General features: G+C 53.4%; 1 protein-coding gene across 2 annotated transcripts; it reads right to left on the bottom strand.

Annotated features, from left to right (window-relative positions):
- On the bottom strand, positions 1 to 26,617 carry CYB5A (cytochrome b5 type A; the record flags this gene model as incomplete). Of its 2 annotated transcripts, XM_084252602.1 has the most annotated exons (5): positions 1 to 82; positions 1,532 to 1,566; positions 5,378 to 5,407; positions 6,751 to 6,879; positions 26,489 to 26,617. In XM_084252602.1, the coding sequence occupies 5 exons, from the start codon at positions 26,615 to 26,617 to the stop codon at positions 1 to 3; spliced, it is 405 nt and encodes a 134-aa protein (XP_084108728.1). The 2 variants fall into 2 exon arrangements, with proteins under 2 accessions (XP_084108728.1, XP_084108729.1); XM_084252603.1 differs by lacking the exon at positions 5,378 to 5,407.
- Between the last annotated feature and the right edge of the window lie 894 nt (positions 26,618 to 27,511).

The raw sequence follows: 27,511 nt of genomic DNA on the forward strand, positions 1-27,511 counted from the left end.
CTAGTCCTCCGCCATGTAGTAGCGGTACATCAGGGCCACGGTCAGTGCGGAGATGGCGGGGATCACCCAGTTGGACCACCAGCTGCAAAGACAGTGAGGGACGGCGCTTCAGTGTCGCTGCGGGACGCCAGCCTCGCCCCGGCAACGGCCTCGGTGTGGCGAGGGAGACACAGGCCAGGCGCGGCCCATGCGACCCCCCAGCCTGTGCCGCTGACGTCCACTCCCATCCACTTTCACAAGGGGCTGCTGCTCCCCGAGAGACACTGCCCGGACTTGGGGCGCAGCCCAGGGCCACAAACCCGGGGTGACTACCACAGGTTCTCACAAGTGAATGTTGTCACGGGCTTCATTCTAGTCACACTGGTGGGTTAAGACTTCACACTGGCACGAAACGGGGAGCAGGAGGCTGGCCGGGGCTCGCGCTTTGGAGACGTGGGCAAGCTCCTGCCCAGGCCCACAGCCTCTGGAATCCCCCAGACCATGGGCTCCCCCGGAGCCACGACCTGCGGTTCAGCTCCGAAAATGGAGACCCTGCCACCTGCATGCGGACCGAGAGTGCTCAGGAACAGCAGGCCCAGCTCCCGGGACACAGCACAGGTGCCGGTTCACGAGAATGCCTACCCTCACCGTGCTTCAGTCGTCACGCACAGGATTCCTGATCTAATATAAATCAGAGATTTAGATCAAGTCAGAGACAGAGTTGGGAAACCTTCAATTTAGATGGGAACCCATGATTTCTTAGAAAATGGAAATGGATAGGCTTTCAAAGGTGATAGAGCTAAGTTGCTCCTAATATACACACACCTCCTGTCATAAAGTTTTTATCCTTCACTACTCTGTGTGTATCGACCCATTCAAAGATCAAGTGCAACATAAAGACTTAAGTTAAAAAGGATTACAAGTGTCACGTTCATCTCGGTGGGGTTTCTGGTTTCCATTTAGAGGGAGACTGAGCAGCCTCCGTGAAGGAAGGGGGAGCACAGCAGGCGGGGGCCCCTGACAGGTGCAGTGTACTTGAACGTGTGGTTCTGAGCCTGGGTCCAAAAATTACGATGGCATTTCAACAAGCGCCGATGCAGCCAGCCCCAAATGTCCACATGACCTCAGAATAAGACCCAGAAATCTAGTCCCTAGAGTTGGGGGTTTGGGCTGCACCTGGGCGACTGGACTCGACTTGAGGGCCAACTGCGGCAAAAGGAGCCAGCCCAGGGGACACGACCCCTGCATTTAAGAAATCGAAGTATGGAAGGAGAAAGGAGCTGGAACTTGGACTGGACGGAGCACAGGCCGCCGCAGGACTGCCCCGGGACGAGAGACTCTGTCCTACTCCTGCCAGAGGGGGGATGCAGCTGGAGGGTGAGACTTGGGGTCACGCTGAAGAGCCTCTACAGTCTAAGCGGACAGTATTCTGGGCATCCAGTGGAGGTGACCTCTGGGGTGTCCCCTGAGGGGGGCCAGGAATCGGAGAGGCGCCATAGGTAAGTCCAGGTGCCTCCATCCACCAACCACTTAAAAAGAAGTGAAGACCTACCTGGTGGTAGACTCGACGGTAGTAATGAGACTTTCCTGAAACACAAGCAGAAAAGCAGAGAAGTTAAAGGGAACTGCTGAACGCTGATTCACTCGACTAAACGCCTGTCTTAAAATAAGTCACAACAGCTCTTAAATGCATACTTCACAAAAACATTCAAAGGGAAAAATACATCATAAACATCTTTTCATTAAAACCAAATTTCACCATTTTTTTCAGAAGAAAAAATTTTGAGAAGTGTCTAGATTTAAACTACTTATGACATAATCTAGTCTCCCACAAGCTACAGAGTCTCCCACACGCAGGAGACACTGATGTATTTTAATGCAGAATCTGAAAACATGTCCCCACACAGACACAGCCTGGCCCATCGTTACCTGCAGGGAGAGCAGTTTAATTCTTCAAATGCACAAATGAAACCTTCAATGAACATCAGCTTTTCATTCAAATCTTACATGAAGCAAAAGTACCCAAATCTTAGGATACGGCAACCAGAAAGAACAAAATAAGGACTGTCATTTATGGTGAGAGCTCTCCGGACCCTTTACTCGCCTTCTTTGACAAGACACTTCTAGAAGAGCCTGGCCTGGCCTCAGGGACCGACTCGCACTGTCACCCCCTGAGAATCACGGATTCCCCATGAGCCGGGATCTTCCCCAACCGTAGCCCATGTTACCTTCCAGCACTTTCTGGGAGAAGTGCTTCTTATCAACACCATGAGACTGAACTAAGGACGGCTCTGGGGAAATGCCGGCTTCCCCAAATAGCTGGGTAACTAAAGCCTAATGAGTTAGGAACTTTTCGGGCTTACAAACATGTTAAAAAGCATTAAAAAAAAAAAATCCACACCAGCAAGTGTTAGTGCCTTAAAGGAAGGGGCCACAGTACGCAAGTCACCAGCTAGCTGCGTCTGCCCACTGCAGCCCCCGAAGCTCAAGATGAAAAAGCACTAGCAAGACACAGCGTTTGCAGGGATAGAGCTGCACTCGGCCAGGGCAGGACAGAAACTCTGGGAAAGGCAGAGGCAACTCAGGAAGAGCAAGCAACGCAGCCAGGACACCTACCAACCTTGACATGTGGCCTTTAAGATTCCTGACGTGGTAGGGGAAAAAAATAAGTCATTTAAAAAGAAAACTACACATTCATTATCTTTCTAAGTAATTCGTGTAAGTTTTTAAGTGAAAAAACAGCACATTTATGATATTTTAAAACTTAGAAATTACAAAAGCTTTCATGGCCACTGCCAGATGATTTTTCTACTTTTGTATACATGAAGAAAATGAACAAGGGTTACATGAAATGTTGAAATACACAAAACTCTTATTTGGCATTTAGGAGAAAGTTCTGAAGCTGAAATAGAACATTCACTGAAATTAAAACATGACTGTCCCACTAGGAAGTTAGGCCTGAAACTGTAAAGAGGAGGCAAACAGCCCCAGACTGGTTACCCGCACACATGCATGCACTCCGCCCAGGCTGAGCGCTCGAGGAAGCGCGGCTGGCCAGGCCCCCCTCCTCCTCTGCAGCAGCGGGGCCTTGGCAGCCGCACAGCAGTTATCTTCCAAGATACTGAGCTTCACAGAAGCACAACATCCCTGAGAGCCTGTGACCTCCAGGCCTCTGGCCCAGGGTGTGCTCAAGACCAAAGCAAGGTCAACCACCACTCGGCACTTGGATGGGAAGGAGGCGCTGTGGGGTCCACGCTGGTGTCTGTCAGCATCTGTAACGAGCAGATGCAGGAAAGGAGCACGGAGAGAGAGTCTGCCACCTGCTCACTCAGTGAGCACGAGGGATTCAGTTTCTAGTGGGAAGAGTCAGCCATTCGACTCTATCAACACAGGCAACACGCATCAAGTCTTTGCAAACTCGACCCATCTCACGGGTAAGCCGGCCTGACTTGGTGCATCTGTGCTGGGAGATGCTCTGCGCCGCCTACGCCGGTGTGCCCTGCATGGAGTCCGGAGCCCCCGTGGGCTTCAGAGACAGCAGGGCCAAGGCTGACATGAGAGCTAGCCGTGGTCCTGCGAAGTGTAACCTTGAGCAAGATCAAAGTTTGGGATGGGATCTGAGCTTGTCTTCCTCTTTGCTGGAAAGTCTCCATTCCCGCGGGATCACGTGAGACCAAGACAAAACCTTTGTCCAGTGATGTTTTGAAAACAACCCCACAGAAGGTACGGACATCACCAATGTCTCCTTGTAAGCCAGCTCAAGGCTTGACTCTAAAAGCATCGTTTATGTGCCTTAATTTGCAATTTAACATCACGCTTTCCTTTGGGCAGGTTCAAGTATCTTACTTCACAATTTATCAGGGTATTTATCCGGCAACATTTCAAGAATTCAGACCACAGTGTACATCTATCATCCTGGAGAAGGACAGAGTTTCACAAGCAGAGCACTATCTAAGGCTACTCTTTTCTTCCAGAAAATATGGCAGCACAAGAGAGATAAATCTGGAAAAGTGATCATATCTTTTCTTTCACAATATTTGCTTACTGCCTCCAAGAAAAACAGTAAGTTCCTGTTCCGTATTCCTAGAGGTCCTCTCTCAGGGAAGCAGAGCCCTAACGTTCTAACGGCAAATAAGGAAGAAGTCTTTGACAAATCAAGTCGCTGTGGCAGGAGACAGGCTCACCCCATTGGGCATCATGGATTGGGGCACGGGTTTGGCCCACAGATCCAGGGTCACCTAGTCAGCTTTTCAAGTTCCTGTCCAGAGAGAGCAGAACAACTTGCACCCAGATTATTAACATACTGAACACCCCACAGGAAAAAAAATATATATTTTCCCGACAGACTTTGGAGAAAAAGCAAAAATTTTATGCCCCACAGAATTTCAGGGTCCAAACAAATGGCTCCAAAAAAGGCTCTAAAGTCACAGGAGCTACAGCACTCGCTTTTGTCTCCTGGAGTCCTCACATCTTAGCGATGACCTCACGCCTTTTCGAAGGGGAGAGGAGAGCATGTAATGGCCATTGCTTTGTATGCAACAGCATCACGCACGACTTTAATTGCGCTCTCTGGGGTGAAGAGGAAAAAGGGCGGTTGACTGCTCTGGTTTCGTTGTGGAGACAGTCTCGTGAGCCACAGCCGGGGAAACGTACCCACCAGGTGGGAACGTGGGCTCTGTGGACCATGCCGTCTCGCCCTCCAACCTAACCCACAGCACAACACAAAACAGATTATGTGTTAGTGTTGAGCAAAACTTCCCCTCATAGGCCTTGAACTAGGTGCCAGCAACTATCTCGCCAGCTTGGACTTGAAGGGACTGTTGCTGCCATCAACGCTTATCTGGATTTATCTTCAAATATCAGTGAAATATCAGCTAGCAGAGGGGGGCTCTGAACCAGATGGTAAAACTAGTGTTACTTCAAGTATTTTCCTCTCCTAAGGGAATAATCCATCAGTTATTTTTTAACTTAACATTAAATTCATCCAAATGTGTTTATTTTCTGAACACCAACTATCTCCAGAGACGTGGAGATGAAGAAAACACATCTCATGTCCTCAATCAGATTTTAAGTTCTCTGAAAATAAAGCTGTGTCAAATCTTTCAGCCAGGGAAGCACAGTGAGCCCCTAAAAAAGCAGCTCCCTAAAAGGGCTCCGCTGAGAACTGTGATAAAAATCACACAAGGGTCTGTGAGTCTTAAGAGATAACACACAAGCTTATCCCAAGGAAACGCAACGGCTGCACAGGTGAAAACATCCTGCTGAGTCAACAGGTTACAGGTTCACCCAGCCCGGAATGGCCTCAGCCAAGAGAAGGGAGAGCTTTGCCTTCCAGCCTGGCCGGATAAAACACAGGGAAAGGCACGCGCGTCACCGAGGTGCAGGGCCGGCCACTTACCGAAGGCTTGGCTATCTTTGACCAGTCGTCCTGCAACGAGAAAGAAGACACATCATGGAATGAGAAGACAGTCACAGAGAGGGCCTCTGCCAAAGCGCTTGCTTTCCTGGGAGTCTCTCTCGTCTCTACCGTTCAGAAATCAGCATTTGAGGCTGATCCAGCTGGTGTTAAACACCAAGCTTGCTCCATCTGACGCGACTGCAAAAATCAGCAGCCATCGAGTGTCGAGATTCCCAGTCTAGAGTTCCGGTGTTAGAGCAGCGTCCAGGAACGAGGCGTGTATGTGCCAAAGCAGAGGAGCACTCACTTGGCTCGGATAGTGACTTGAGCCCAGGGAGCAGCTGAGACCTACTTAGATCGGGCTCTTCTGTCCTGTCAAATCCCTTTGAGGGTGTGCCCGTGTGCACACGTGTGTGTGAATGTATAGGTATATGTATATGTATGTGTGTGCATGTGTGCGTGCGTGCGTGCATGCATGCGTGTGTGTGTGTGTGTGTGTGTGTATAAGGGTAACTTATTTGTGCGAGACCCTCAGAGAATTTTTGCTATCTCTCCATCGTAAGGGCATTAATCTACTGAGCCTCTGGCAAGGCAGACCAAGACTGACCACAGGGGAGGCAGAAATGTCACTCTCGAGGCCAGGCCTCTCTGATACCATAAAATGACTTCACTTTGTGAAATATGAAACCATGGGGGCAAATAAACTTTCCAGATGAATGAAGCCCCTCTCCAAGTACCACCTCCTACACCAAACAACATGAAACACCTCCCCACTCATAAAACTAAGGTGGATTTCCTCTCTCAGGCCTTCCTAACCTCTCCATTCCCAGTCATTCCAAGAAGCATCCGTCATAAGCAAGAAAGTCTCTGTGTGGTTTTTATTTTCCAGTGGTTTCTAAGTGTGCCCACGAGGCATAAGCCTATTTACCTGTGTTTTCTCATGTTAGAGCCCACCCCGGCGGCACTAACCTCCCCTGGTTGGCTACCGAGGTTCTGGGATGGCAGACAGGAGGCCCTACGCTGAGGAGAGGGCCACATGCCCCCTGGGGGCAGAGGCCAGCGAGTGCCCACTCCTCACCCCCAATCCTGCCCGGAGAATTGCTGCTCTGTGGAAACTCAGCATGAGACACACTGCACCCAGCCATGGCCTTGGCTTAGACATTTGACACTAAGGATCAGTGAAAAACACAAGCAGGGGGTTGCAAAGAAAGTTCGGGTCAATTTGCTTATGTCAAAATGGTGCTTTAAAATCCGGAGGAATTGTTTTCGCTCTACTCCTTTTTAACTTTAACAATAGACTCGTCTACACGTTTGAGCAAGATCAACCAATAACCTCAGAGAAACAAGTGAAGGCACCCAAAAAAAGCACTTACTGGGTGAAGCTCCCCGATGATGAATGTCTTGGACATCTCTCTGGCGTCTGTAGAGTGCCCGACATCCTCAAAGTTTTCAGTGGCATCTCCTCCGGCTTGTTCCCGTAAGACTTCCTCCCCGCCGGGATGCTGTTCCAGAGACAGACAAACAGACAGGAAAATTGGGGCACGTCCTCTGGGCTTGTCCACCAAGCTCTCAAAATTGGTCTTTTAAGGGGCCTCCCTGGTGGCACAAGGGGCTGGACACAGGACTATGAAGATATCCACAGCCTCTGCAGCACAAATTTGATCCCCGGCCGGCCAAGGAGCTACCCACAGGGCGCAGCAGACCTCTCCTGTCTCGCCCGCTGCTCCCCTCAGCAGTGTGTTTCATCAGTCTGCCTGTTCTGTTCCCCACTCTGTCTCTGGTGAGTCCTCTCACCCCCCACATCTCTGGCCTGTACCCCAGTTCTTGTATAAATAAATCTTTAAAAAAAATTGCTCTTTTAAATCTTTGCCCAATGGATTTCTTCTTGAGAAGCAACATCGTCCTGCCACTCAAGTCCTTCACAGTGACTTCTCATGCTAACTTAGGCCACCGAGCCTGCAAGCATGCACAGCTCACGGCCTGCTGATAGAGAGCCCCCTGCCTCTCGCAGAGCTCTGTCCTCATGGAGGGAGGAGAGAGCAAGCCACAGACGAGATCTCTGACAGGAACAAAGGATGCTGAGGGTGTGGATGGGCTGTGTGTGGCAAGAGCTTTAGGCAAAGAACTTTCCTGCTAGCAGCTGCTTCAACTGGTAAAACAAAAGGACAGGGTGGTTACCATGAAGGGTACAGGAGGGCTGGCAAAAGGGGCCGGTCAGTAGATGGACGAGAAGAAGTCAGGGCGCGCCTAGGCTAGGGAAGGGATGCTCGGTCCTCACCCCAAATGCACGTGCAGGGGCTCCTCCGCCTGCCCTTTGGTGTTAGTGTGCATGACTTTCACCTGCTCTTGAGCAAATCACTTACATATCGCCCAGCACCTGAACGAGGCAACCCTCCCTTGCACCGCGAGCTGTGGTCTGCCTTAACGTCTCTTGATAACGGAGGACGTCAGGGCACACAGCATCTTGGGAAGGTGGACGGTCATTCCGTTCTGAGACCTTCCTCCTCGTGCATCTCTAGTGCCAAACACGTCTGCTTCCTTTTTTCTCTCATCCCTCCGCATTATAGAAAAATTGGAGAACACACAAAAAAATCAAAATCACCTAAATCACCCATAATTGTCCCTTTAGAGGGAGCTGGATACACATTTGCATGCGAGTAACCTCAAAAGGAAAATGATAACCGTTGCCTGTGCCGCCTGTTCCGTTAGATAAAAGCAGGTATAACTCATGGTGCAGGGGCGGCTGGGCCCAGGGTTATTACTACCACGTAAACCTGGAGAAGAAGGTGACCCGACAGGGCAGGGGTTAAGGTGTCAGTACATGCACCTGGCAGCGCGTAGAGCCAACGAGCATTACTCAGCATCTCACTAGATCTTTTCCAACGTCACTCGGTATCTTTCCTCACCGTGGCCTTGCAGCACTACCCAGAGCTACACCAGGTGGGCATTTGCAGCCTTATTTCAGTATCTTTTCTTGCACTTCAGCAAAGTGCAGCCAAGTCCACTAGAGGCGCGGGCAGCTGATCGCCCCCTCTGGAAGCCAGCCCCAACCCCCGGCACGTCTCCAGCCGGCGGCAACGAAAGGCTCCTTTTGTTGATTCTGGAACAGTCTGTTTACTTGTGGGCCTGGAATGAGGAGGACGGAGAACCATGGGAGGCCTCGAATGATGCCTCATCCCGCCCCGCACACCGTGTCCGCTCAGACTTGGGCCCCCAGCCACGTGGGTCCTGCTGAGACACGAGGGCATGGACGGTCTCCTGCAGTCCCTGCTGTCCAGAGACCACCAGGTCTCACGGCAAAGTGAGGTGAAAATGAGGTGAAAAAATACATAGACTGGCCTTTATAAAGTCAGACATTTAGACAAGCTCTAAATAGAGAATTCTAGTTTTTAAAGCACTAGCATGGAGAAAGTAAACGTTTCACTTCATAGCGATAACACGGGCGTCTTCACCTAACCAAGCGCGGGCACAAGTCAGCGTGTGTCCTGTGTTACCCCAACTCACCCGGTCACCCAGATTCACCCCATGAGGCAGAGCTCGAACCAGAACTCTAAGGAAAAGAGGAGGGAGCGAAACATCGAGGGTTTCGCTGATACTCATCTCACCGGTCACTATTTATTCTTTTTAAAGATTCATTTTCATTTATGCAGACAAGAAGTGGGGTGCAGGCTAGAGGTACAGGGGTGAGAGGATTCACCAGAGACAGAGTGGGGAGCAGAACAGGCGGCTCCACTGAAAGACACAGAGGGGGGAGCAGCGGGGAGACAGGAGAGGTCTGCTGCGCCAAGTGGGTAGCTCCCTGGCTGGGGCTTGAACTTGTGCTACAGAGGCTGCCAATAGCTTGATAGCGCTGAGACTTACCCCTTGCGCACCAGGGAGACCCCAATCACTATTTTAAAGACATAATACAGAATACACTGATGCTAAAATATTTCGCCTTAGCCTAAGATTTTAAGAACTAGTAAAAGAAAAACCCCACAAATTCTAAAAAAGTGTTTTTTGGCACAAAAGAGGTCATCTTGATAGACTAAAAAACACGGACTGACTTGCTGTGACGCTGACTCTTTTCCATGAAACACAGGAGGACGCTGGGAGGGAGGGCGGCAGCTCGCCATTGAGCCAGACCCGGGTCATGATGGCCTGAGACAGCGGTCTGGCCTGCACCCCTGGTCTCCCAGCAAGTTCCGCTGCAGGCATGACAGCCCCGCCCACTCAGGCCCAGGGAAAGCTCCTCCTCGCGGTCAGCTCCGCCAAGACAGAGCAGGAGCCGGGCTGGCACCACCTCAGGAATGCCCTGCCATGGGGGGTTGGGGACAATGATGTGGCCCCAGAAATGTCCAGGAAGCCAACTGCAACCTTTGGGGCGGGTTATAGAATGTGGGGGTGCCCAAAGAAAGGGGAAGGCTTTAAAAAGAGAGAAATGATATGAGAATGGTCTGATGAGTTTCTGAAAGATTTGCAGAAAAGACCAAAGGCCTCGTCACCCAGGCAAAGTGAGAGGGGACGAAAGAGCTGAAATTCTGAAGAACTGGAGTCAAACTTTGCTGGTCCGCATCTGAAACCTGTCCTTAGGCCCTCGCTGGCCCCTCGCAACCCCGCTGTGGTGTGGTCAGCCTGGCAGAGGCCCAAGACAGAGCAGGGGAGGGAATTTGGGGTAACAGCAAGGGGCGCTCAGGACAACAGAGCTGGGGGCACACGGGGGATACAGCCATTTCCCCTGGCACCGTCCTACTAATACAAAGCCCCTGTTTGCCCAGATTTCACTTTCCTGTGCATATCCTGCACTGAGCTGGCCCCAGGAGCAAGCAAGAAGGAGCAACAATTCCCGGTTCCAATTATCCCAACTCGCACCGCTCACCCTTCCCTGACTGTCATTGCTCCAACCACCCAGCGACCACAGCTCCCTATTAACTGCTAAGTCACTTAATCAGGGTATTCACTGAGCATCAGCTATGTGCCAGGTGAGCCTACTATGTACTAGGTGAGTCCTATTATGTGTCAGGCAAGCCCTACTATGTGCTAGGCAAGTCCTGCAATGTATCGGACACACAAAAGTACATGAACAAGCAAAAGTGATTTGACCTCAACAAACATGCAGTCAGCTTGAGCCCAGAGAGCGAACACGGTTGGCCTTCACAGATGTGGCTCAGGGCACTGAGGAGCCGTGGACCCACCACACAGGAGGGACGTGTGGCATCTGCAATGCAGCTGAGCATGCACCACCGGGCCAGGGAGCACGGACAGCACAGACCCTGATCCAGAGGCAGGGACCACCTAGTGAAACCTGAAGAGGCACTGCTAATTGTGTTTTATGGGTATTCTATGGTGCCCAGGATTTTTTAATTTCAGGAAAATTCTACCTTCTATTGAATAGTATAATAGAATACACTAAAAATGGATCGCTAAAAACTGGCATGATAGAAAGTGGCAAACTTAGATGCCACCTCTGATACACACAAGTTCAATATGTAATAAAGTCTTCATCTGAAGGCAATAAAAGTAATGAAAAATTAAATGCTGGGAGAAAAATCAAAATTGCTCCAGATTCAAATATGCAGTCTGCAGCTACTATTAATTCAGAAGCTGCTGATCATGTGAAAGTGCTCCCCAGGGCGGCTCCACGTGCGCTGCTGGTCTCTGTGACCATTTCCAGCTCCTTAGCATCTCTACCCAAAAAATAAAAATGGGTATAAATTATATTTTTGGAATCACCTTGGTAGTTATATTCCTCTTTAATTCAAATAACTCCATAAGTGAGGCGGTCATTACATTTCGCTGAGCCTTTGGCCTTAACTCCTAGAATCCCTATATTTTAGTAACTTTGGAAAAACAAGTTATATAATTTCAATGTCAAAGGTCGGAGGTCTTGTTTGTGTGACAGGAAAGCCTTACTCTTCTGTGACTTTAACCATTTCCTACACTACAAGGTCGACAGTGGGTTTCTGCATGGAAAGCAAATGCCTCCTGGATCTCTCAGCAGAGAACTTCAGCTCCCACACAGAACAGCAGTGCCCTGGGGAGCAGCCACAGCTGCCAGGCTGCTCACTGCTCTCAGATCTTTCTCCCTGGGCCCCGCCTCTTAGACTTTCAACAGGGAAATAGCACGTGGAATGGTGATGCTTCGCAGCCTCCCCTGCGGCTGGGGACACCAGGTGATTAAATTTGGGTTCATGGAACATAAGCAGAAGATTCAGGAGAACCTTCCCAGGGTCATCACTTTCAAGCCCTTTCTCTTCACCTCTCCCCTCATCCTGCTTCTGGAGTGGACATGAGGGTGTGAGACAGACCCCCCGGATGCGGAGAAGTGAGCTTGGACACCCCCCAAGGGCTTAACGGGACCCAGTCAGCACACCAGACCCGGGCCGCCCAGGTCCTCGGGACACGTGGGTTTGCTCTCTTACCAAAGCTCACTTTCCTGGTGCTCTAGGAGCCTCATTCTAACGATCATGTCCATCAGGAAATCAAGTCAAGAAATACCACGGGTTGGGCACGTCGGGAAGCTTAAGACAAGTGAGGACAGTGGTCTTCACAGCCATAAAACATTCAGAGAAATGTTGACGGACCATCTTAATGGTTGACTAGAGGAGACATGTAGACAAGTAGGAACTTTAAGAAAATAATCCAGAGCCCTTCAGAGAGCTGACACCTGGATAAGCGAGTCAAGGCGGAAACACCCAAGCAGAGCACCAACCCGGCGCAGCTGAGCGGCCGGCTGGTAGTCTGAACACAGGAGAACACGAAGCCTCCTTTTGTGTGTCCACCGGTCTCAGGTGCCCCAGCTGACCACTGGCTCTGGGGTCTGGCTGAGAGCAGCGTCAGAACAGGTGGACTCGGCAGAACAAGGGGCGCGGCCCGATGCGGACGGGCCTCAGCCAACCACCCCCGACATGAAAAGGAAAACCAGGCAGAGGACGGAGGAACCCGCCCTTTCCCTGGCTCCCTGCTGAGCTAGGACACCTCAGCTCTTCTCCTCCTGCCCTCGGCCTGGGACTCGGCATCTGCTGGGCCCTGCGCCGTGCAGTGGGCTGCGGGCTCGGCCTGAACTACATACAGCGCTGCTTCTCCCAGCTCACAGGGGCAAGCAGTGGGGCTGCTCGGCCCCCAAGGAGCCAGGTCCTCATCATAAATCTCTTCATGTGCGTGTGTGTGTGTGTGTGCGTGCGTGTGTGTGTGTGTGTCCTACTGGTTCTGCTTCTCTGGAGAACCTGAACACAAGCTGGGTAGCCAGAAACGACCAATTATGCAGGCCCTCGGGAATGAAGGTGACATCGAAGGACATAAGGTCCGCTGTGAGTTCCGAAAGGCACAGTGAGGTGACGGGGCTGCGACCAGCCCAGCAGCATCGGCACGGGGCGGCGAGGGACGGCCGTGCCCCCCCAGAGCAGGCCAGGGGCTACCCAACGGTCTCAGGGCAGCTCCACGGGGGCCCCAGAACCCTCTCTTTCACCCCTCTCCTGTCACTAGCTCAGCCTTGACAATAAACCACACCCCGCTTCCTAAACACCCTCCACCTCCTCCGCTTCTGTGAGACCCACATCAAAAGCATAAAACTGAGCTAGGGATCTGGACTCCATGGGGTAGGAAGCCCTGGTTCAGAATTTAAAAGAACCTTTTGAGACCCCCACATCCTTAGACTCACAGGTGCAGAAACCGGGCCCCAGAGCAATGCAACCCCACAGCACACAGATGGCTCCCGAGGGTCAGGGCCAGGGCAGGGGTCCTGACTACGCGCCCCCAGAACAACACACAGTCAATCATTTGTGTTTCTGAACAGGTAATGGGGTGCCTTCAAACGTTTCCTTGTGTATCTTCCTTTTGGGAATGTAGGGGAAAATGTCTCTCATTTTGAAATCCCAAGAAGTTTTGTCCTTTGCCTGACTTCCTGGGTCTCATCAACTGACACCAATGCAAAGTCCCCCCCCCCCCCACACACACACACCCCTTATCTCAGGGCTCTATCTGGCTACAAGGTTGTCCCCACAAAAACCCACTAGGGAACACAGAGCCACACCACACTGTCACCCCATGTGTCAGGTCGAAGGTCAAAGTCTTTCCCTCTGAGGTTGCTCAACCAAGCAAAAATAAATAACAACAGAAACCTTCCCAGCTAAGCGGGCATGTGCGGACGGACGGTCCAGCCGTGCTGGCAGCCTTTTAAACAGGATCCTCCAATCCAAACACGTGCGGCTGCCAAAAATGTGGAGGAAGCAGATTGTCCACAAACAATGACAAGGCAAAAAAAGTACTTAAAAAGATCACTTGCGATGGCGAAGCCAAAAACAAAAACAATTCAAAGGAGTTTGGAGAGCGAACAATTTACACAAGATTTAGGAGGAAAAAAAAAAAGCAAAGATGCAGAACCAAGGGCTTTCTATCGTCGCTGAATGCAGCTCTCTAAAAAAGCAAAGGGCGAGGGCCCAGACGCTGGTGGAATCCATCAAGACTCTCCTCTTCCTGCCTCCACTCCAGGCCCTGTGATGGAGGTGGCACAGGCAGGGTGCGCCAAGCAGCCGGCGCTGCCTCAGGACCACCAGGCAGTGTGTGATGACGTCTCCCTCCCCGTTTCACCATGGGGGTCATGGGATGAAACGGAAAACAAGGCCAGATGCGAGACCCACCTACTCACTCGCACAACTGCTAAGCCCCATGCCAGCCCCGTTACCAAGACAGTGACCCTGCCCTCCAGGAGTCTCCTGTGAGCAGGCTGACGGGCACTGTCAGAGCTGAGCACAGGGCACACAGGCCCGGAGTCCAGGCCCAACGGGGGCTGCAGGCCTGAGGGGCAGGGAGTGCCCGGGGGAGGCCAGGCTGGGACTCCGCAGGGCACAGCTGGAGGATGCCAGCCAGGGGACACTGGGAACCAAGGAAACAGATCCTGAAGCCCAGACAGAGGCAGCACAGTGGCCCCTGAGCAGACCAGAAATGACTGGCTCTCACGTGGAGAGCCGGCGGTGTGCTGGCTATCTCCCCTGTTCTCGCTCTCGGCCGCAGGCGGCACTAGGAAGACGAACTAAGCATCTATCACCTCCCGCTACTCGATAAAGGCGCCAGTCCCAAGTCACGCATGTCCTGAGCCGTACGCCGGCCCAGGTTCCCTACAAGGCCCTTCACCTTCACCACCTTGGGGCCGGCAGCCTCCCCGCACTCGGCCTGCAGGACTCTCCCTGAAGCATGGCTGAGTCAGGCAGCGCTGGCTGGACGCTGCACGGGTGGGTGGAGGCGCACGGCTGAGCCAGAGACGGACCCTTGGAGCCGGGGCCAGGGATGCAGGAACTTGCAGCCGCACATGCGTGGCCTCAGCTGCGAAAGGTGGGGGCCACTGAAGGGTTTTTTATTCTTTAATCTGGAAATAGTTACAGGTCAGCATGAACCACCATAGAGCGGGGCCCCGTCCCGTCCCCCGGAGCCCTGGACCAGGGGCCTCACTCACAACCACACGCTTTGTGAAGGCAGGGACTACCTTGGGGTGACGTGACATGCTAGCCCCACCCCGGGGCACAGGGAGCTGGGCCCTTCTGGTTGTGGTTTGGGGTGTCTTCCTGTCTGTGTCGGGAGTCCTGGGCACGGGTCTTGGGGCACTCACCACCTGCAGATGCACGTGCTGAGCAACGGTTGGTCGTCACAAAGGAGCCCCTGAGTGCCCTTTGATGATCTCCCTCCTCGCCCTCCCTCCTGGTCACCTCACCCATCTGTCTCTGTGATCCTGACATCTCGCGAGTGTGACATCAGTGGAATCAGGCCGCATGTGACGGCTGAGACTGTCTTTCATCCACTTGGCACAAAGCCCCCAAGCCCCCCCCCCCCAGTTGCTTCGTTCCCTGTGGTTGCTGAGTCACAGTCTACCCTACGCAGGCGCCACAGTCCAAGCTCTCACTCCCCCATGCAGCGTGCTTCCGTCGTCCCCAGCTTGGGGCTATGACAAGCAAAACTGCCCATCACATCGGGGTACAGGCTTCCGTGAGGGCCTGAGGCCCCTATTTACCCAGGACACCCACCGAGGAGCAGGTGGCTGGGCTCCATGGTGAAGAATATGGAACATATTTAAAATTTTTTTTTTTTTAGAGGCATGTATTTTTATTTATTTATTTGTTTGTTTGTTTGTACAAGCACTGGGCACAGTCAGAAGCGCCGGAGGGTGAGAGAATTCACCAGAGCCAGAGCAGGGAGCAGAGCAGGCAGAAGGACCGAAGGACACTGCTGAGGGGAGCAGCGGGCGGCAGGAGAGGTCTGCGCGCCATGCGGGACCCTCCTCCGGTGGCCGGGGAGCAGCCAGGGATCGAGCCGGTGCTGCAGAGGCTGTGGGCAGCTTCGCAACCCAGCGCTCAACCGCTGCGCCACCAGGGAGGCCCAACATATTTAATTTTTAAAATTGGTTGTTTCTGGAGTGCCTTGCTAGTCTGCATCTCAGCAGCATCTCGCTCCTCCCAGCATTTGGGGTTACCCGTGTTTTCTGGGGTGGCCATTCTACAGGTATATGATGCTACCGCATTGTGGTCTTCACTGCGTGTCCCCGGTGGCTAATGTTGTTGGACATCTTGCCATGTGTTTACTTCCCGTCTACATATCTTTCAGGGTGCAGTGTCCAGAGCCTTTCACCCGTTTTCTATTTGGATAGTTTGTTTTCTTATTGTTGAGTTTAGAAAATTCTTTATATATGCTGGATAAGTCTTTTGTCAGATGTGAGACTGGCAGTTGTTTCTCCCACGTGGTGGCTTGTCATTCTCTTTACAGGTTTTTCAAAGAACAAGAGAGTTGCTTTCTATGAAGTCCGATTTATCCTAGTTTTGTTACATGATCGTGTTATCTGTCATGTCTAAGTATTCTTCCCTTGTTCCAAGTCTCTTTAAAAGCGTTTGGGTTTTATATTTAGATCTGTTTTCTATTTTGGGTTAACTTTAAGGGAATGAAATGTCCAGTTACTCCAGAACCATTTGCTGAAAGGCTTTCCTTCCTCCACCAGATCGCATTTGCATTTTTGTCAAGAATCAGTTCCCAGTACTGGGTGGGTCTCCTTCCGGTCCCCAGTCCTGTGCCAGTGATGTAGGTACCTGGCTCCGTGGGGCCACGCTTTCTTGGGTACTGCAGCTCTAGCCTAAGTTTTAAATGGATGATGTAATTAGCTATGAAGGCTTCAAAGAGGGAAGCAATCATGACTGGACTTATGTTGTAAAGCGTGACTCCTGAGGCGAGCATACGCTGTCGGGAAGGGCAGGCCAGGTGAGGGGTGGCGCCTAGGCCAGGGAAACACAGGAGGGCCGGGAACACCGTCAGCATCTAGCTGCAGTCTTTTTTTTTTAAATCTTAAAGCATCCATTCTGTTTTGTTGGGTATTTTTTTTAAAGATTTATTTACATTCTAAAAGTTGAGCCAACAGAATGTCCTGGGGTTTTGCTGTAGGGTGTGAGAGAAAGAAAGGGCAAGTGTGGCCCCAGGGTTCCGACCTGCCTGGGTGGACTCCCCACAGCTGAGGGAGGGCAGGATGGCGCAGAGCAGGTTCATGAGGGAAGGTCAGGTCGGTTTTCAGGGGTAGCTTTGAGGTGCTGCTGGGCATGTAAGTGGGGATATAGCACGGACTGTGGAACACAAGATCCAGAGTCTAGGAGGGAGGTTCCTGTTGGCCTAGAGATAAAAGCTGAGGTGACCCCGGCACATTCAAAGTCATGACTGAATGAGATGATCAGGTGAAGGGGCACGCTGGGCCCACTGCGGCCAGGGGGAGGCAAAGAGCACAGCCGTAAGGTGGAGGAAGCCAGCGCAGAACGGCAGCCTGGAAGCCAAAGCACCACGCGTGTCCAGGAGAGGGAGGTGGTCACCTACGCATGCTGCGCTCACAGGTGAGAGGAGAGAACGGACAGGTGTCACCTCAGGGGACCTCAGCAGGGCTGGTTTTGGTCAACTGCTGGGGGTCAGAAGAGCATGCAGGAGGGGGGGTGGGGACAGCAGGCCTGCTAGCCCTTCTCGGGGGGGTTATGCTCAGGTGAGAAGGAAAATGAGCACCTGGGGAAAGCAGAGTCAAAAGAGAGGAAGTGGGCCTCCCTGGTGGCGCAGGTGGTTGAGCGCAGCCCCGTGAAGCTGTCCGCAGCCTCTGCAGTGCCGGTTCCAACCCTGCCGGCCGCGGAGCAACCCACAGGGTGCAGCAGACCTCTCCTGCCTCGCCCGCTGCTCCCCTCAGCAGTGTGTTTCGTCAGTCTGCCTGTTCTGTTCCCTGCTCTGTCTCTGGTGAATCCGCTCACCCTCCCGCGCATCTGGCCTGTATCCCGGTTCTTGTATAAATAAATCAGTCTTTTTGAAAAGAGAGAGAGAGAGAGAGAGAGAGAGGGAGGAAGAGTGTGTGTGGACAGGAGAAACGACCGCATGCTGGACCTTCCATGAGAATGACCCAGCGGGGGCGAGGCTGAGCAGGGCCTTGTTTATTGAAGAAAGACAATGGATGGCGGAAGAAATGTCCCCGAGTGCGCAGAGGAAACAAAGCGCACGGGGAATGGCGGCGCAGGAGCATCCTCCCTCTCCTTCCCGCTCACACCCCCTTCTACTCCCTCACAGAGCCTCGCCCAGGGCCAGCCCTGGGCCCCACGCTCTGCGGCCATGGCAAAGCCCACTGTCACCAGCAAGCCCCTCTAGTTTCCGATTAGTAATCCCCTGGGACGGAATCCAGGGGTGTCTCTGGTGCACGGAGACCCTAGCACGGCTGGGGAGGACACGAGACAGTAACAGAAGGTTGGCGTCTGTGCCCCCCTCAGGGAGATAGGAGCACCCGCTGAGCACCCGCCAGGCACCCGGGGTGCCCACTGCAGCGAGTCAGAGGGAAGCAGCGAGCAACAAGCAAGAAAACCAGCCAGCACCCGCTGAGGTGAGAGCAGAGGTGAAACAGGAGCTGAGACAGAGCCGCCCCCTTCTGGGAACAGACCTGGAGCTGTGACCTGAGCCGGCTGATCCGCACCTCCCGCAGGCAGAGGGGGTGAGCACAAAGGTTTTTAAGGCAGAAACGAGCCTGACTCGTTTGAGTCAAGAGCCGCCCGGGACTGGGCGTGGAGGAGAGGCAGGGTTACCACCCGAGACAGAGGCGGGAGGGCCGGAGCTTTCACACCAGGAGAGGGAGCGGATTTGATTCTCAGTGCAACAGGAGTTAAGCAGAAATGACAACCTGTTCCCACAGATGAAGCTTTCCTGTTTCCTTCTAGAAATTGCGTTCTTTAATGTAATAATGACTCAAACTGAAAACTCAAAGCAGCCACCAACTTGATGGAAACAGTGAAGTCCTGAAAGGCCAGATGAGGCACGTGTGCTGAGGAGAGCAGGGCAGTCTCCAAGCCCTGCCTTCCTGGGGAGAGGCAGGAGGTGGACACAGCAGAGGTGCTTCCTGAGGCTCCCGGGCAGGGCAGGCGGGGCTGGCTGAGCCCTGGAGGGAGGCCATCAGAGGGCTCAAGGGCAGCCGGGATTTCCATTCAGAACAGCTGTCCTTCCCAGGCCGCTCCCTAAGAGACCTTCCCAGCAAGCCGCCTGCTCCCAGTCACCCACCACAGGCAAACAGTCTCTTTGAAACCAAGCTGGCTCCGCAGGCCACCTAGCCTTCTGTGTCAGGAGCAGACTCTTGGGAGAGTCAACCAGGTTCTTAACTTAAAAACTATCCTGAGTTCGTTTCCGTCCCCTTGTTTCATTTGACCGCGCAGATTTTGAGAAGAGGAAATCGGTGGTGTTCGTTTAGCCAAGGAAAGGGCAGGAGGGTAAGAGGCATCAAATGTGTGGCGGGGTGGGGAGTGGGAACTAGACCCTCTGTGGGAACCGGATGAAGCTCACATGGTGTCAAAAATACAAGGCCGCTCACCTGACACCTACATGACGTTTTACTCCAGGGGGATGTCAATAAAACATTAACTCTCCTAAGAAACTGGAATGACTGTTTCCTCCACCTTCCGGAAGGCAACAACAGTCAATAAGATGAGAACACATGATAAGAAAAGCACATTTTTGCCCTTTTAGTGTCCCCAGATTTTCTTTTCACTCGAATTTTGCATCCACAACTTCCCTTTGCTTACTTGCTGGTTCCTACTGAGAGCCAGGGTGGAAATCTCGGAGATGCAATTGCACACACTCTGGCTGGTTTTTGTTTTTTTTTTTCCCCTTCGAAAGCTACCCCAGTTATCTTCGCAACTTGTTAGGGCTCACGCCCTAGTCACGGAATTAGCAGAAGAACTTGCTGGGGCTGGGAATCCAGTGGCTGGATTCCAGTCCTGGCTTTGCTCCACCCCAGCTGTGTGGCTTTGCAAATTTCTGAAATTCCCATGCCACATTCCCCTTGACTTTACAAAGAGGGCCAAGGTGGGTAAATCGGGTAAAAGTGGTCAATTGGGTGTGGGCAGGTGGAAGCTAGACTTGTGGCGTGGATCACAGTGTAGTGTAAATAGATGTTGAACTACAACGCTGTACACCACAGACCTATGGGGTGTTCTCAACCAAAGTTACTTCAGCAAAAAAAATCTGAAGGAGGATCCTGCTACCACTGACAGGAGAGGAGCGCTTGAAGATCCAGAGGGCACAGGCAAAGGAGGGCTCTGTGCACAAAAGGCATCCAGTGCATCAGCTACACATGCCAGTGTCCGTCCCCGCTCAGCCAGGGCCCACTGCTACCGCTTTGATTATTAGCCCTCCAGGGACTTCTCCTGGGGGAGGGAATATGAGTGATGCTTGTTAAGGCTTTCTGGGGAAGATGGAGAGAGGGGAGAGAAGACGGGATAGATTTTGTGTCCTGGCCCGCTCCTGGCACCGCTGTGCCAAGCTCAGGGCAAGCACAGGAGGCACAAAGAGAAACAAGGCCAACCCCACAGCCAAGGTCCTCGCTCCAGGGTTGCAGCCAGGCTCCACCCAGGACCCCGGGCACGCAGGGCCCTCGACAGCGCCCAGAGGCAGTTGGTGCCACCCTCCTCCTCCCCATGCCCATCTGCCTCCAGGGCCCCCCAGCATCAGGGCCGGCCCACACTGTGGCCTGGATGTGAACTCAGCCCGACCATCGCCGCTGTATGGATGCTAGAAAGGGATTTCTTGCCTTTACCCACGAGAGCGGACGGCAGCTGTCACTAACCAGGGGCCAAGGACTCACAGGACATACTGTCCAGCACGAGCTGAGCCCCCACCCCATGCAGCACGCAGTAAAAGACTCGAGCAGCCAGTGGCAGATGCACTAAGGGAGGCTCCCGGGACAGCCGTGCGGCCGGGTCCAAGGGAAAAGCCTGACGTCCAGGGCACCAGGGCGGCTCTGGGCCACGACCGCGAGGCCCCGGTCCAGCACCCTGAGTGGTCCGTGCTGAAGCCTGTGGCTCATTTGACGATAAATAAGGTACTTTTGGCTACAGCCGCACTTTTCAGGAATTAATATGCAAAACATGTTGTCCCTTCTGGCAAAAGTACTCAAATAACTCAGGAGAGGAGGTGGGTCTTGCCCAAGCTGTCAGCCACTAAAGACAACTCAACCTGGGGAGACCCGCTGCGCCGACTCGGTGCCGTCAGCGGCCGTGGGTGACCCTGGACTGACAAGCACGCGGCGTACACTCTGCAGAGGGAGATGGGTGAGGGGACCCTAATGTGGGGACGTGTCACCCGTGTAGCAAAGAGCAGGCCCAGGAGACAAGGTCTCCCACAGGGAAGGCACCTCCACATACTGGGCGGGCGGGGGAAGGGCAGGGAAGACACGACACCTGGGCACCGGGACGTGTCCAGAGCGTCGGGAGAAGGTTCAGGAAGACAGTTCCACCTCCAGCCTCTGGGATCTGGGGGGTTATTGTCCTCTTTGCCTTTCCACCTTGTCCAATTCCTTACAATAACCATGGATCCTTCCCCCCAAAACAGGGAAGCTGTGTATTTGAAAGTCCCAGAGAAAGATGCTCTCCCGTTACGCGGGGCGCGTGGTCCTGAAAACGGTACTTCAAATGAAAGTACTTTGAATTGTTCTCATTCTTGCTTATTGACACAATCCCCCAAGTGTGTTCTACTAAACAGACACTGGACCTGCCACATAACAAAAAATTACTCTAACAATGATAACAAGAGAAAACTTTAACCTAATCCAAATACTGACATGCTTTTCCTAACGCTTTCACACCTGCAATTCCCCCCAAAGTTCACAAGCCTGAGGCAGGGGCAGGCAACAGAGCAGTCCCCGGTCAGGAAGGAAGAACATTTCAGACAGTCCCCTGGCTGGCAGAGGCACCTCAACCACAGGGCTAAGGCGGACGGAGCGTTCCCCAACATCGGACACTTTCCCAGCACCGACCCGTGCAGCTGGGGGGTTCAGGCTCCATTACATTAGGGAGACACCTACTGCTTGTCTTCTGTGCTTGAGAGGCCCTTAGAATAACAGGCAAGCACGTTGACTTAAGAGCACGATTTATTTTTTTTTATTTACCTGAGCTGTCCAGCGTGACCTGCTTCCCTTCTTTATTTAGAACTTTCACCCACCTTAAAGCTAAACAAAAACCAAAAACTAACAATCTCAGTGGGGCTTTTTGTTGTGTGACTGTTTCAAAACAAAGTAGCCTCCCAAGTACTCTTGGAAACTCTTCTCAAAAGTAGTAAAAAGTTTCTGAGGAAACAAAAGTTATGTAGCAATAAATAAGAGAGGCGTTGCCAGAGGCTCACATTCTTCGGGGTCCAGCCTGAGGTGGTTCTGTCACCTGTTCACCCAAGACACCTGAGCCTCTTTCCCCACTTAGGATCTCTATCTCCCTCCTTATTTTCTAAGTTTTATTTTCTAAACTATATAATGTGTTAAATAATAATTAATAGTCTTCCTACTTTATGTGCATGAAAACCATATTTGGCAACCACAGCTTCTAAGAGTAGGGAGTTCCAAGTATGAGCAAAGTTACTTAAAAAAAAAATAAAGGCAAAGACATGTAGGATTTTAGCCCCTTTAAGGGTAAAGATATAAATTCTTTGTGGTTTTTTCAGAACTAAGGACATGGAACTTCAGGCACCCACAGTCTCTTCCCGAACCCAGGAGGCAGGGATCTGAAGTCCCCCAGCCTCAGAGCCCTGGTCTCAGCAACATGGCAGCCACGGGCCATGGAAAACCACATGAAACAATTAAGGAAGCCCCCAGCACCGAGGCTGCTATAAACACACCACCTAAGACTCCCAAGCCAGCGAGCCCAGAGCGGTGGCGTGGCCAGGGAGATGCTGAAGACCACCCTAGATGCCATGGCACCCGGAGCCCCAGATTCCAGGGTCCCAAGAAATGACTTAGGGGGAAGTTTCCGTTCTGATCATGTGTGCGGAGGGTGAGGACGACTTGGCACAACGGCATTCTGCTCTACGACACTTGCAGGAGGATTGCTATTCACTAATTAAACTTCCACTGATTATACTGCAAACCAGCTAACAAGCTGTCACTAACTATATGACCCTTCTCTCAAACACGGAAAAACGCTACTGCCCAATCACAGACTGGGAAAGCAATTCTTTTTCTTCCTGACCCCAAACGTCTACTTTTCATTTCAAATAACTCCTGCAAAGGTCTAGAATCATCAGTTCTGCTAACAACACCATCAGACATGGCAAGACTCATCTATAAATTCAAAAGCTGGAATTCAGGAGGGGAAAACAAAACAAACTAGAACAAACTATGTAAGCAACAAAGCTCATAATCGTGTAGGTCAGTGTCAGCCTGTAACCAAACACCTCTTGCTATTTAGATAGCTGCCTTCCCTCTCGGGTGATTCCCTCCGGGACAACAAAACAGCTTTTTAAGGCCACTATTTCAAGACCCGGAGTGAGTTGCACAACTTCGAAACCTCACCTGTGTTCTTGGCTGGAAGGCGATCACTCTTATAACATTCTCCTGTTTCAACATCACCTGCCAGATTTACAGCTTTACCTCACAGGCGCCCTCAGCGTTCGCTGTGCCCGACCCCGGGCCTGCTCTCAGCGAATGTGTTTAACCTGCATTATTTTAATTCTTGCACCAGCCTGGTGGGGAAGACACTATTATTCTCCCATCGTACCTTAACAGGCACAGAGCACATGCAGCCCCCTGGGCCCCTTCCGCCTTCATGCTGGGTATCTCCCCGACACGCATGCACATGTGCACGTGGATCTGCGCTATTCTGAGAGCGCCCTGGGGCCTCGCCATCGCGCGGTGGGGGGATCCCTACCGCATGGAGAGCCGCACAGACGCAGAGTTTGCTTTAGAGGCAACACGAGGACGTCTGTCACAGCCACCTCTAGGTAAACCACGGGGAGCAGAAAACTGTTCCGTTAACATGCAAAGGCTGCGTGGATTTCCAGAGCTTTGACATGATGGAAGAAGGGTCTGAGATACAGGGCCGGGGGGAGGGAGGCAGCCCTCCTGGGGCCCTTTCTCTGTCAGCAGTAGGTGAGGCGAGCAGCACTGGCCTAATAAAATCATGGGAACAGGAGGGGTCTAGGGAGATTCTGGCAGAACATCCTGCCGAGAATCTCAGCACGAGACTTGCATGTCAGGTGCAGGAAGTGGCCTGCACTGGGAGGGGAATGTCTGAGGTGTGTAGAGTCCCACACGCCCCAAGCATGTGCTGGGGGCTAGAAGCCAAAGCCGACTAGACTAAGCAGAGATGGTTCACGGGAAACAAACAGTAGCAGCAAATGCAAAACGCGTCTCAAAAAAGCAGAATGGGATGTGGTGGGAAGGCTGACGGTCAGGCCGGCCGGGGCAAAGGTCCCACCTTACCGCAAGCTGTCATCCTCCAATTGATCCAGTTTCAAAGGTCAACCACCTCCACCTGAATCAACTAACTCCCTGTCTGAATCCAAGCTCTCAGCAGTTCCTCCTGCCCACCAGCCACTGCACCCAGGAGAGGCGGCTCTGGCCTACAGCAGGGACTTCTGGGTCATTATTCCTGTTCCCCAAATTGTTTTCTGTCATTCCAGTTTGCTCCAATGGAAGCTGATGAAATCAATTAAGATCTCTCTTCCTCTCCAGGACCACAGTCTGAGACAAGAGCTCAGCAAACATGGAATCCTGGGTCAACTGGTCAAAAGGCAGGAAGTGAACCCCCAAGAGCAGTGGTGTACCCCTAGGGCTCCAGGGAGTTTGTATAGGGGGCATTTTACCCAATACCAAGTACAGAGGAATAGCTGGAAACAGGTTTTTTATTTCTTGCCATCAACAGCGGTTTTAGGTGAGCTCTCTATGAGCATTAGTTCAAATATATGAATAATAAATGCATGTCATTAGTTCAAATATATGAATAATAAATGCATGTCATCTCATCTGACCACAGACCACAGAGGCATTCCTCCCAAGCTACTTTTAAAAAGAAAAGTGTTGGAAAACTAGCGGGAGAATACAGGCGTGTGCTGGCAGCTAACTCACCCGCTCACATTTATTTCCATGTTGCCAGCTTACTCAGAAAACAGTGCGGTCCCCCTTCTTCCTGCCTCATAGAAATGAGACCGGGTTGGGGGGGGGGATTACTCCCAGGTGCACGAGAGGGGCGCCCCATAAAAGTAAACGGTTTAAGTAAACCTTAAGTCTTCTTCTCCTTATTCTTCCCTTCTGAAAAGTGACCCGTAAAGCCATGCGCAATACAGGTGAGGCCAGTGACACCCCACTGGGAGGAACTTTGTCCCCAGGGATGTTTGACAAGATTTGGAGACATCTGGTTGTCACAACTGGGGGAGGGGTGCTGCTGGCACCTGGGGGGAGCCCAGGAAGGGCACCACAAGTGGAGACCTGGCAGCCACAGAGCTGATGCTGGGCTGCGGCCTGTTGAAGACGCCAGGCCGGAGTCCTGGCCCTCAGCACAGGCCAGGGCGGCCACATCTGATCCCAGCTCCAAGCCACTCCAATCTAGACACAGTCTTCTGGCCGCCACCAAAATGACAATTTAATAGTGAAATATCTTACTGGTAAATAACCCCAACTTTTTTTTTTGAAGTTTTTTAATTAAAAAAAAAAAAAGTTCTGTGCAAAACAAAAGTCCCTTGATGTAAACTGGGGTGGACCAGTTAAGACCAGGCCTCTATTTTCCTTTTCCCCTCAAACTATGTAAATAATTCCCATCACTAAATGTTCTCAGTTACTGTCTGGGAGAAAGAAGGAGGGTAAGTTAAATTTATGATTCAAGCTCCCCACTGTGATAAAACACATTCAGGGGTAGCAAAAATAAAGGTGGGGGGGGGGCTTAGAGTTTGCTGCGAAAATTAAGACCTCCTGTAAAGAATTCCACCAAAGGACTATTTCCCTTAAGTTAAGCAAAGTTATTTGACAATTTCCGAAGTTGCTTAAGGATCAAATTTCCCTGGGAGAGTTTTTACTCCTCAGTCTCTCAGTCCTTCCTGCTTCATCAAGAGGCCACACCAGTCCCAGCAGTGTGGCATCGCCTCGGGGATTAAGTCTTGGATGGAGTTAAGGAGCTCCTCCTAGGTGACAAGCAAGTGGGCCTGTGGGGGGCAGGTGGACCTGTAGGAGCCCTGGAGAGAGCAGGTGCTGACCCCCACCCCCACCTTCAAACTGGGCGCCCCTGCTGGCGGGAGGCACAGCTCTGGATGGTCTCCGACTGGCTCCGATCAGGAGTCCGCTCCAGCAGTAACAGAAGTGGGACGACCCCTGTCCTGTCCAAGATGCGGACCCCATTCTGCGCAAACTCAAAGATGAAAGGGATCGTCGAAATCCCTCCTAGCTGCTCCTTCTCCCAGGAAGACACCTCCAGGGGCGATGTGGCTCCCCTCCGAGTGCTAGGGGGTGTTCGACGTGCCCCACAGGGTCTCGGCGCCCCTGACCTACCTGGGCGCGCCTCGGGCTGCTGCAAATGGCTCCCCGACACGCCTCGAGGCGCTCCCCGGTGTGCACACAGGGGTGAGCAGACGCAGGTGAGACTCGGGGATATTCCCAGGTGCGCGCAAAGGGGTGAGCAGGCTCAGGTGAGAGACTCGGGGTTGCTCCCAGGTGCACACCGGGGGTGGGTGAGCAGGTCAGGTGAGACTGGACGCTCCCAGGTGTGCACGCAGGGGGTGAGCAGACTCGGCTGAGACTGGGGGCCCCCAGGTGCGTCAGCAGCAAGGCGGGCGCTGGCCGCGCTGGGGACAGGCCGCGCCAGGCGCCCCGAGCCCGCTCTCCGTCGCGCCTCGCCAACTCACCTCTTCCAAGAATTTGGTGAGATCGTACACCTTGTGGTGCAGGATGAGCCAGGTGCTCTTGCTGTGGTTGTGCTTCTGGATCTCCTCCAGGCGGTAGTACTTGACGGCCTTGTCCGACTTCTCGGCCATTTCGGAAGGCGGCGAGCCTCAGGCCCTGCAGCGAGCAGCCGAGCCGGGCGGAGCGGAGCGCGGTCTCCGCGGGCCGCCCCGGGACATCCCGGCCCGGGCCGGCGCCGGGCACAGGGCGGCCCCGGGCGCGGGGCGGGCCGGCGCGCGGCCCCGAGGATTGGCCGGCAGGCGAGTCACTCAAGGGCCCCGCCCCTGGCCGCCCGCCTCGCCCCGCCCCGAGCGGCCCCGCCCCACGCCCGGGTGCTGATAGGCTGCGGCAGGTGCCCTTCACAGCCCGGGCCAGCCGCCCCGCGAGGGCGGGGCGGGGCGGGTGGGGCGGGGCGGGGCTCGCGTGCGCCTGCGCGGAAGGCGGCGGGGCTGGCTTGGGGCGCCGGGTCGCCTGGGGCCGTCGGGGCCGCGGGGCCGGGACGTGGAGTCGTGGCGGGGGGCGCTTGTGCCGCGACGCCCGGGGGCGCCTTCAGCGCGAGCGGGGCCGTGAAGGAGCGCGTGGCGCTGAGCAGGGGCCGCGCGCCCGGGGGCCTGAGCGGAGCCAGAGCCCCGCCCCCCCGCGGCGGGGTCCCGCACCCCGCACCCCGCTTGCTCGGGTGACTCCGGGGACGGCGCGCCCGGGGGGCCGGGACCGGCGACGCCTCCCCGCGGGCTCGGGCGGGCCCTCGCGGGGCGGGCGGTGGCCCAGCGCGCTACCCGTCGGGCGGGGTGCGGGGAGCCCCGGGCACCCCGAGGCCGCCCGTCGCCCGCGCCCCTCCCACGGCGGGTGCTCCCGGAGGCCGCGGCTCCCCAGCCTCCCCCCGGCGCGCCCCGACCCGCAAGGAGGAGTTCGTCCGGGCGCCCCCCACAGTTGCAGTGTTTTTTCTTTCTCCTGTCAAGCAAACGTTTTCTTTTTTTTTTTTTTAA

Source organism: Talpa europaea (genome assembly GCF_964194135.1).
Source record: "Talpa europaea genome assembly, chromosome: 13".
NCBI lineage: Eukaryota > Metazoa > Chordata > Mammalia > Eulipotyphla > Talpidae > Talpa > Talpa europaea.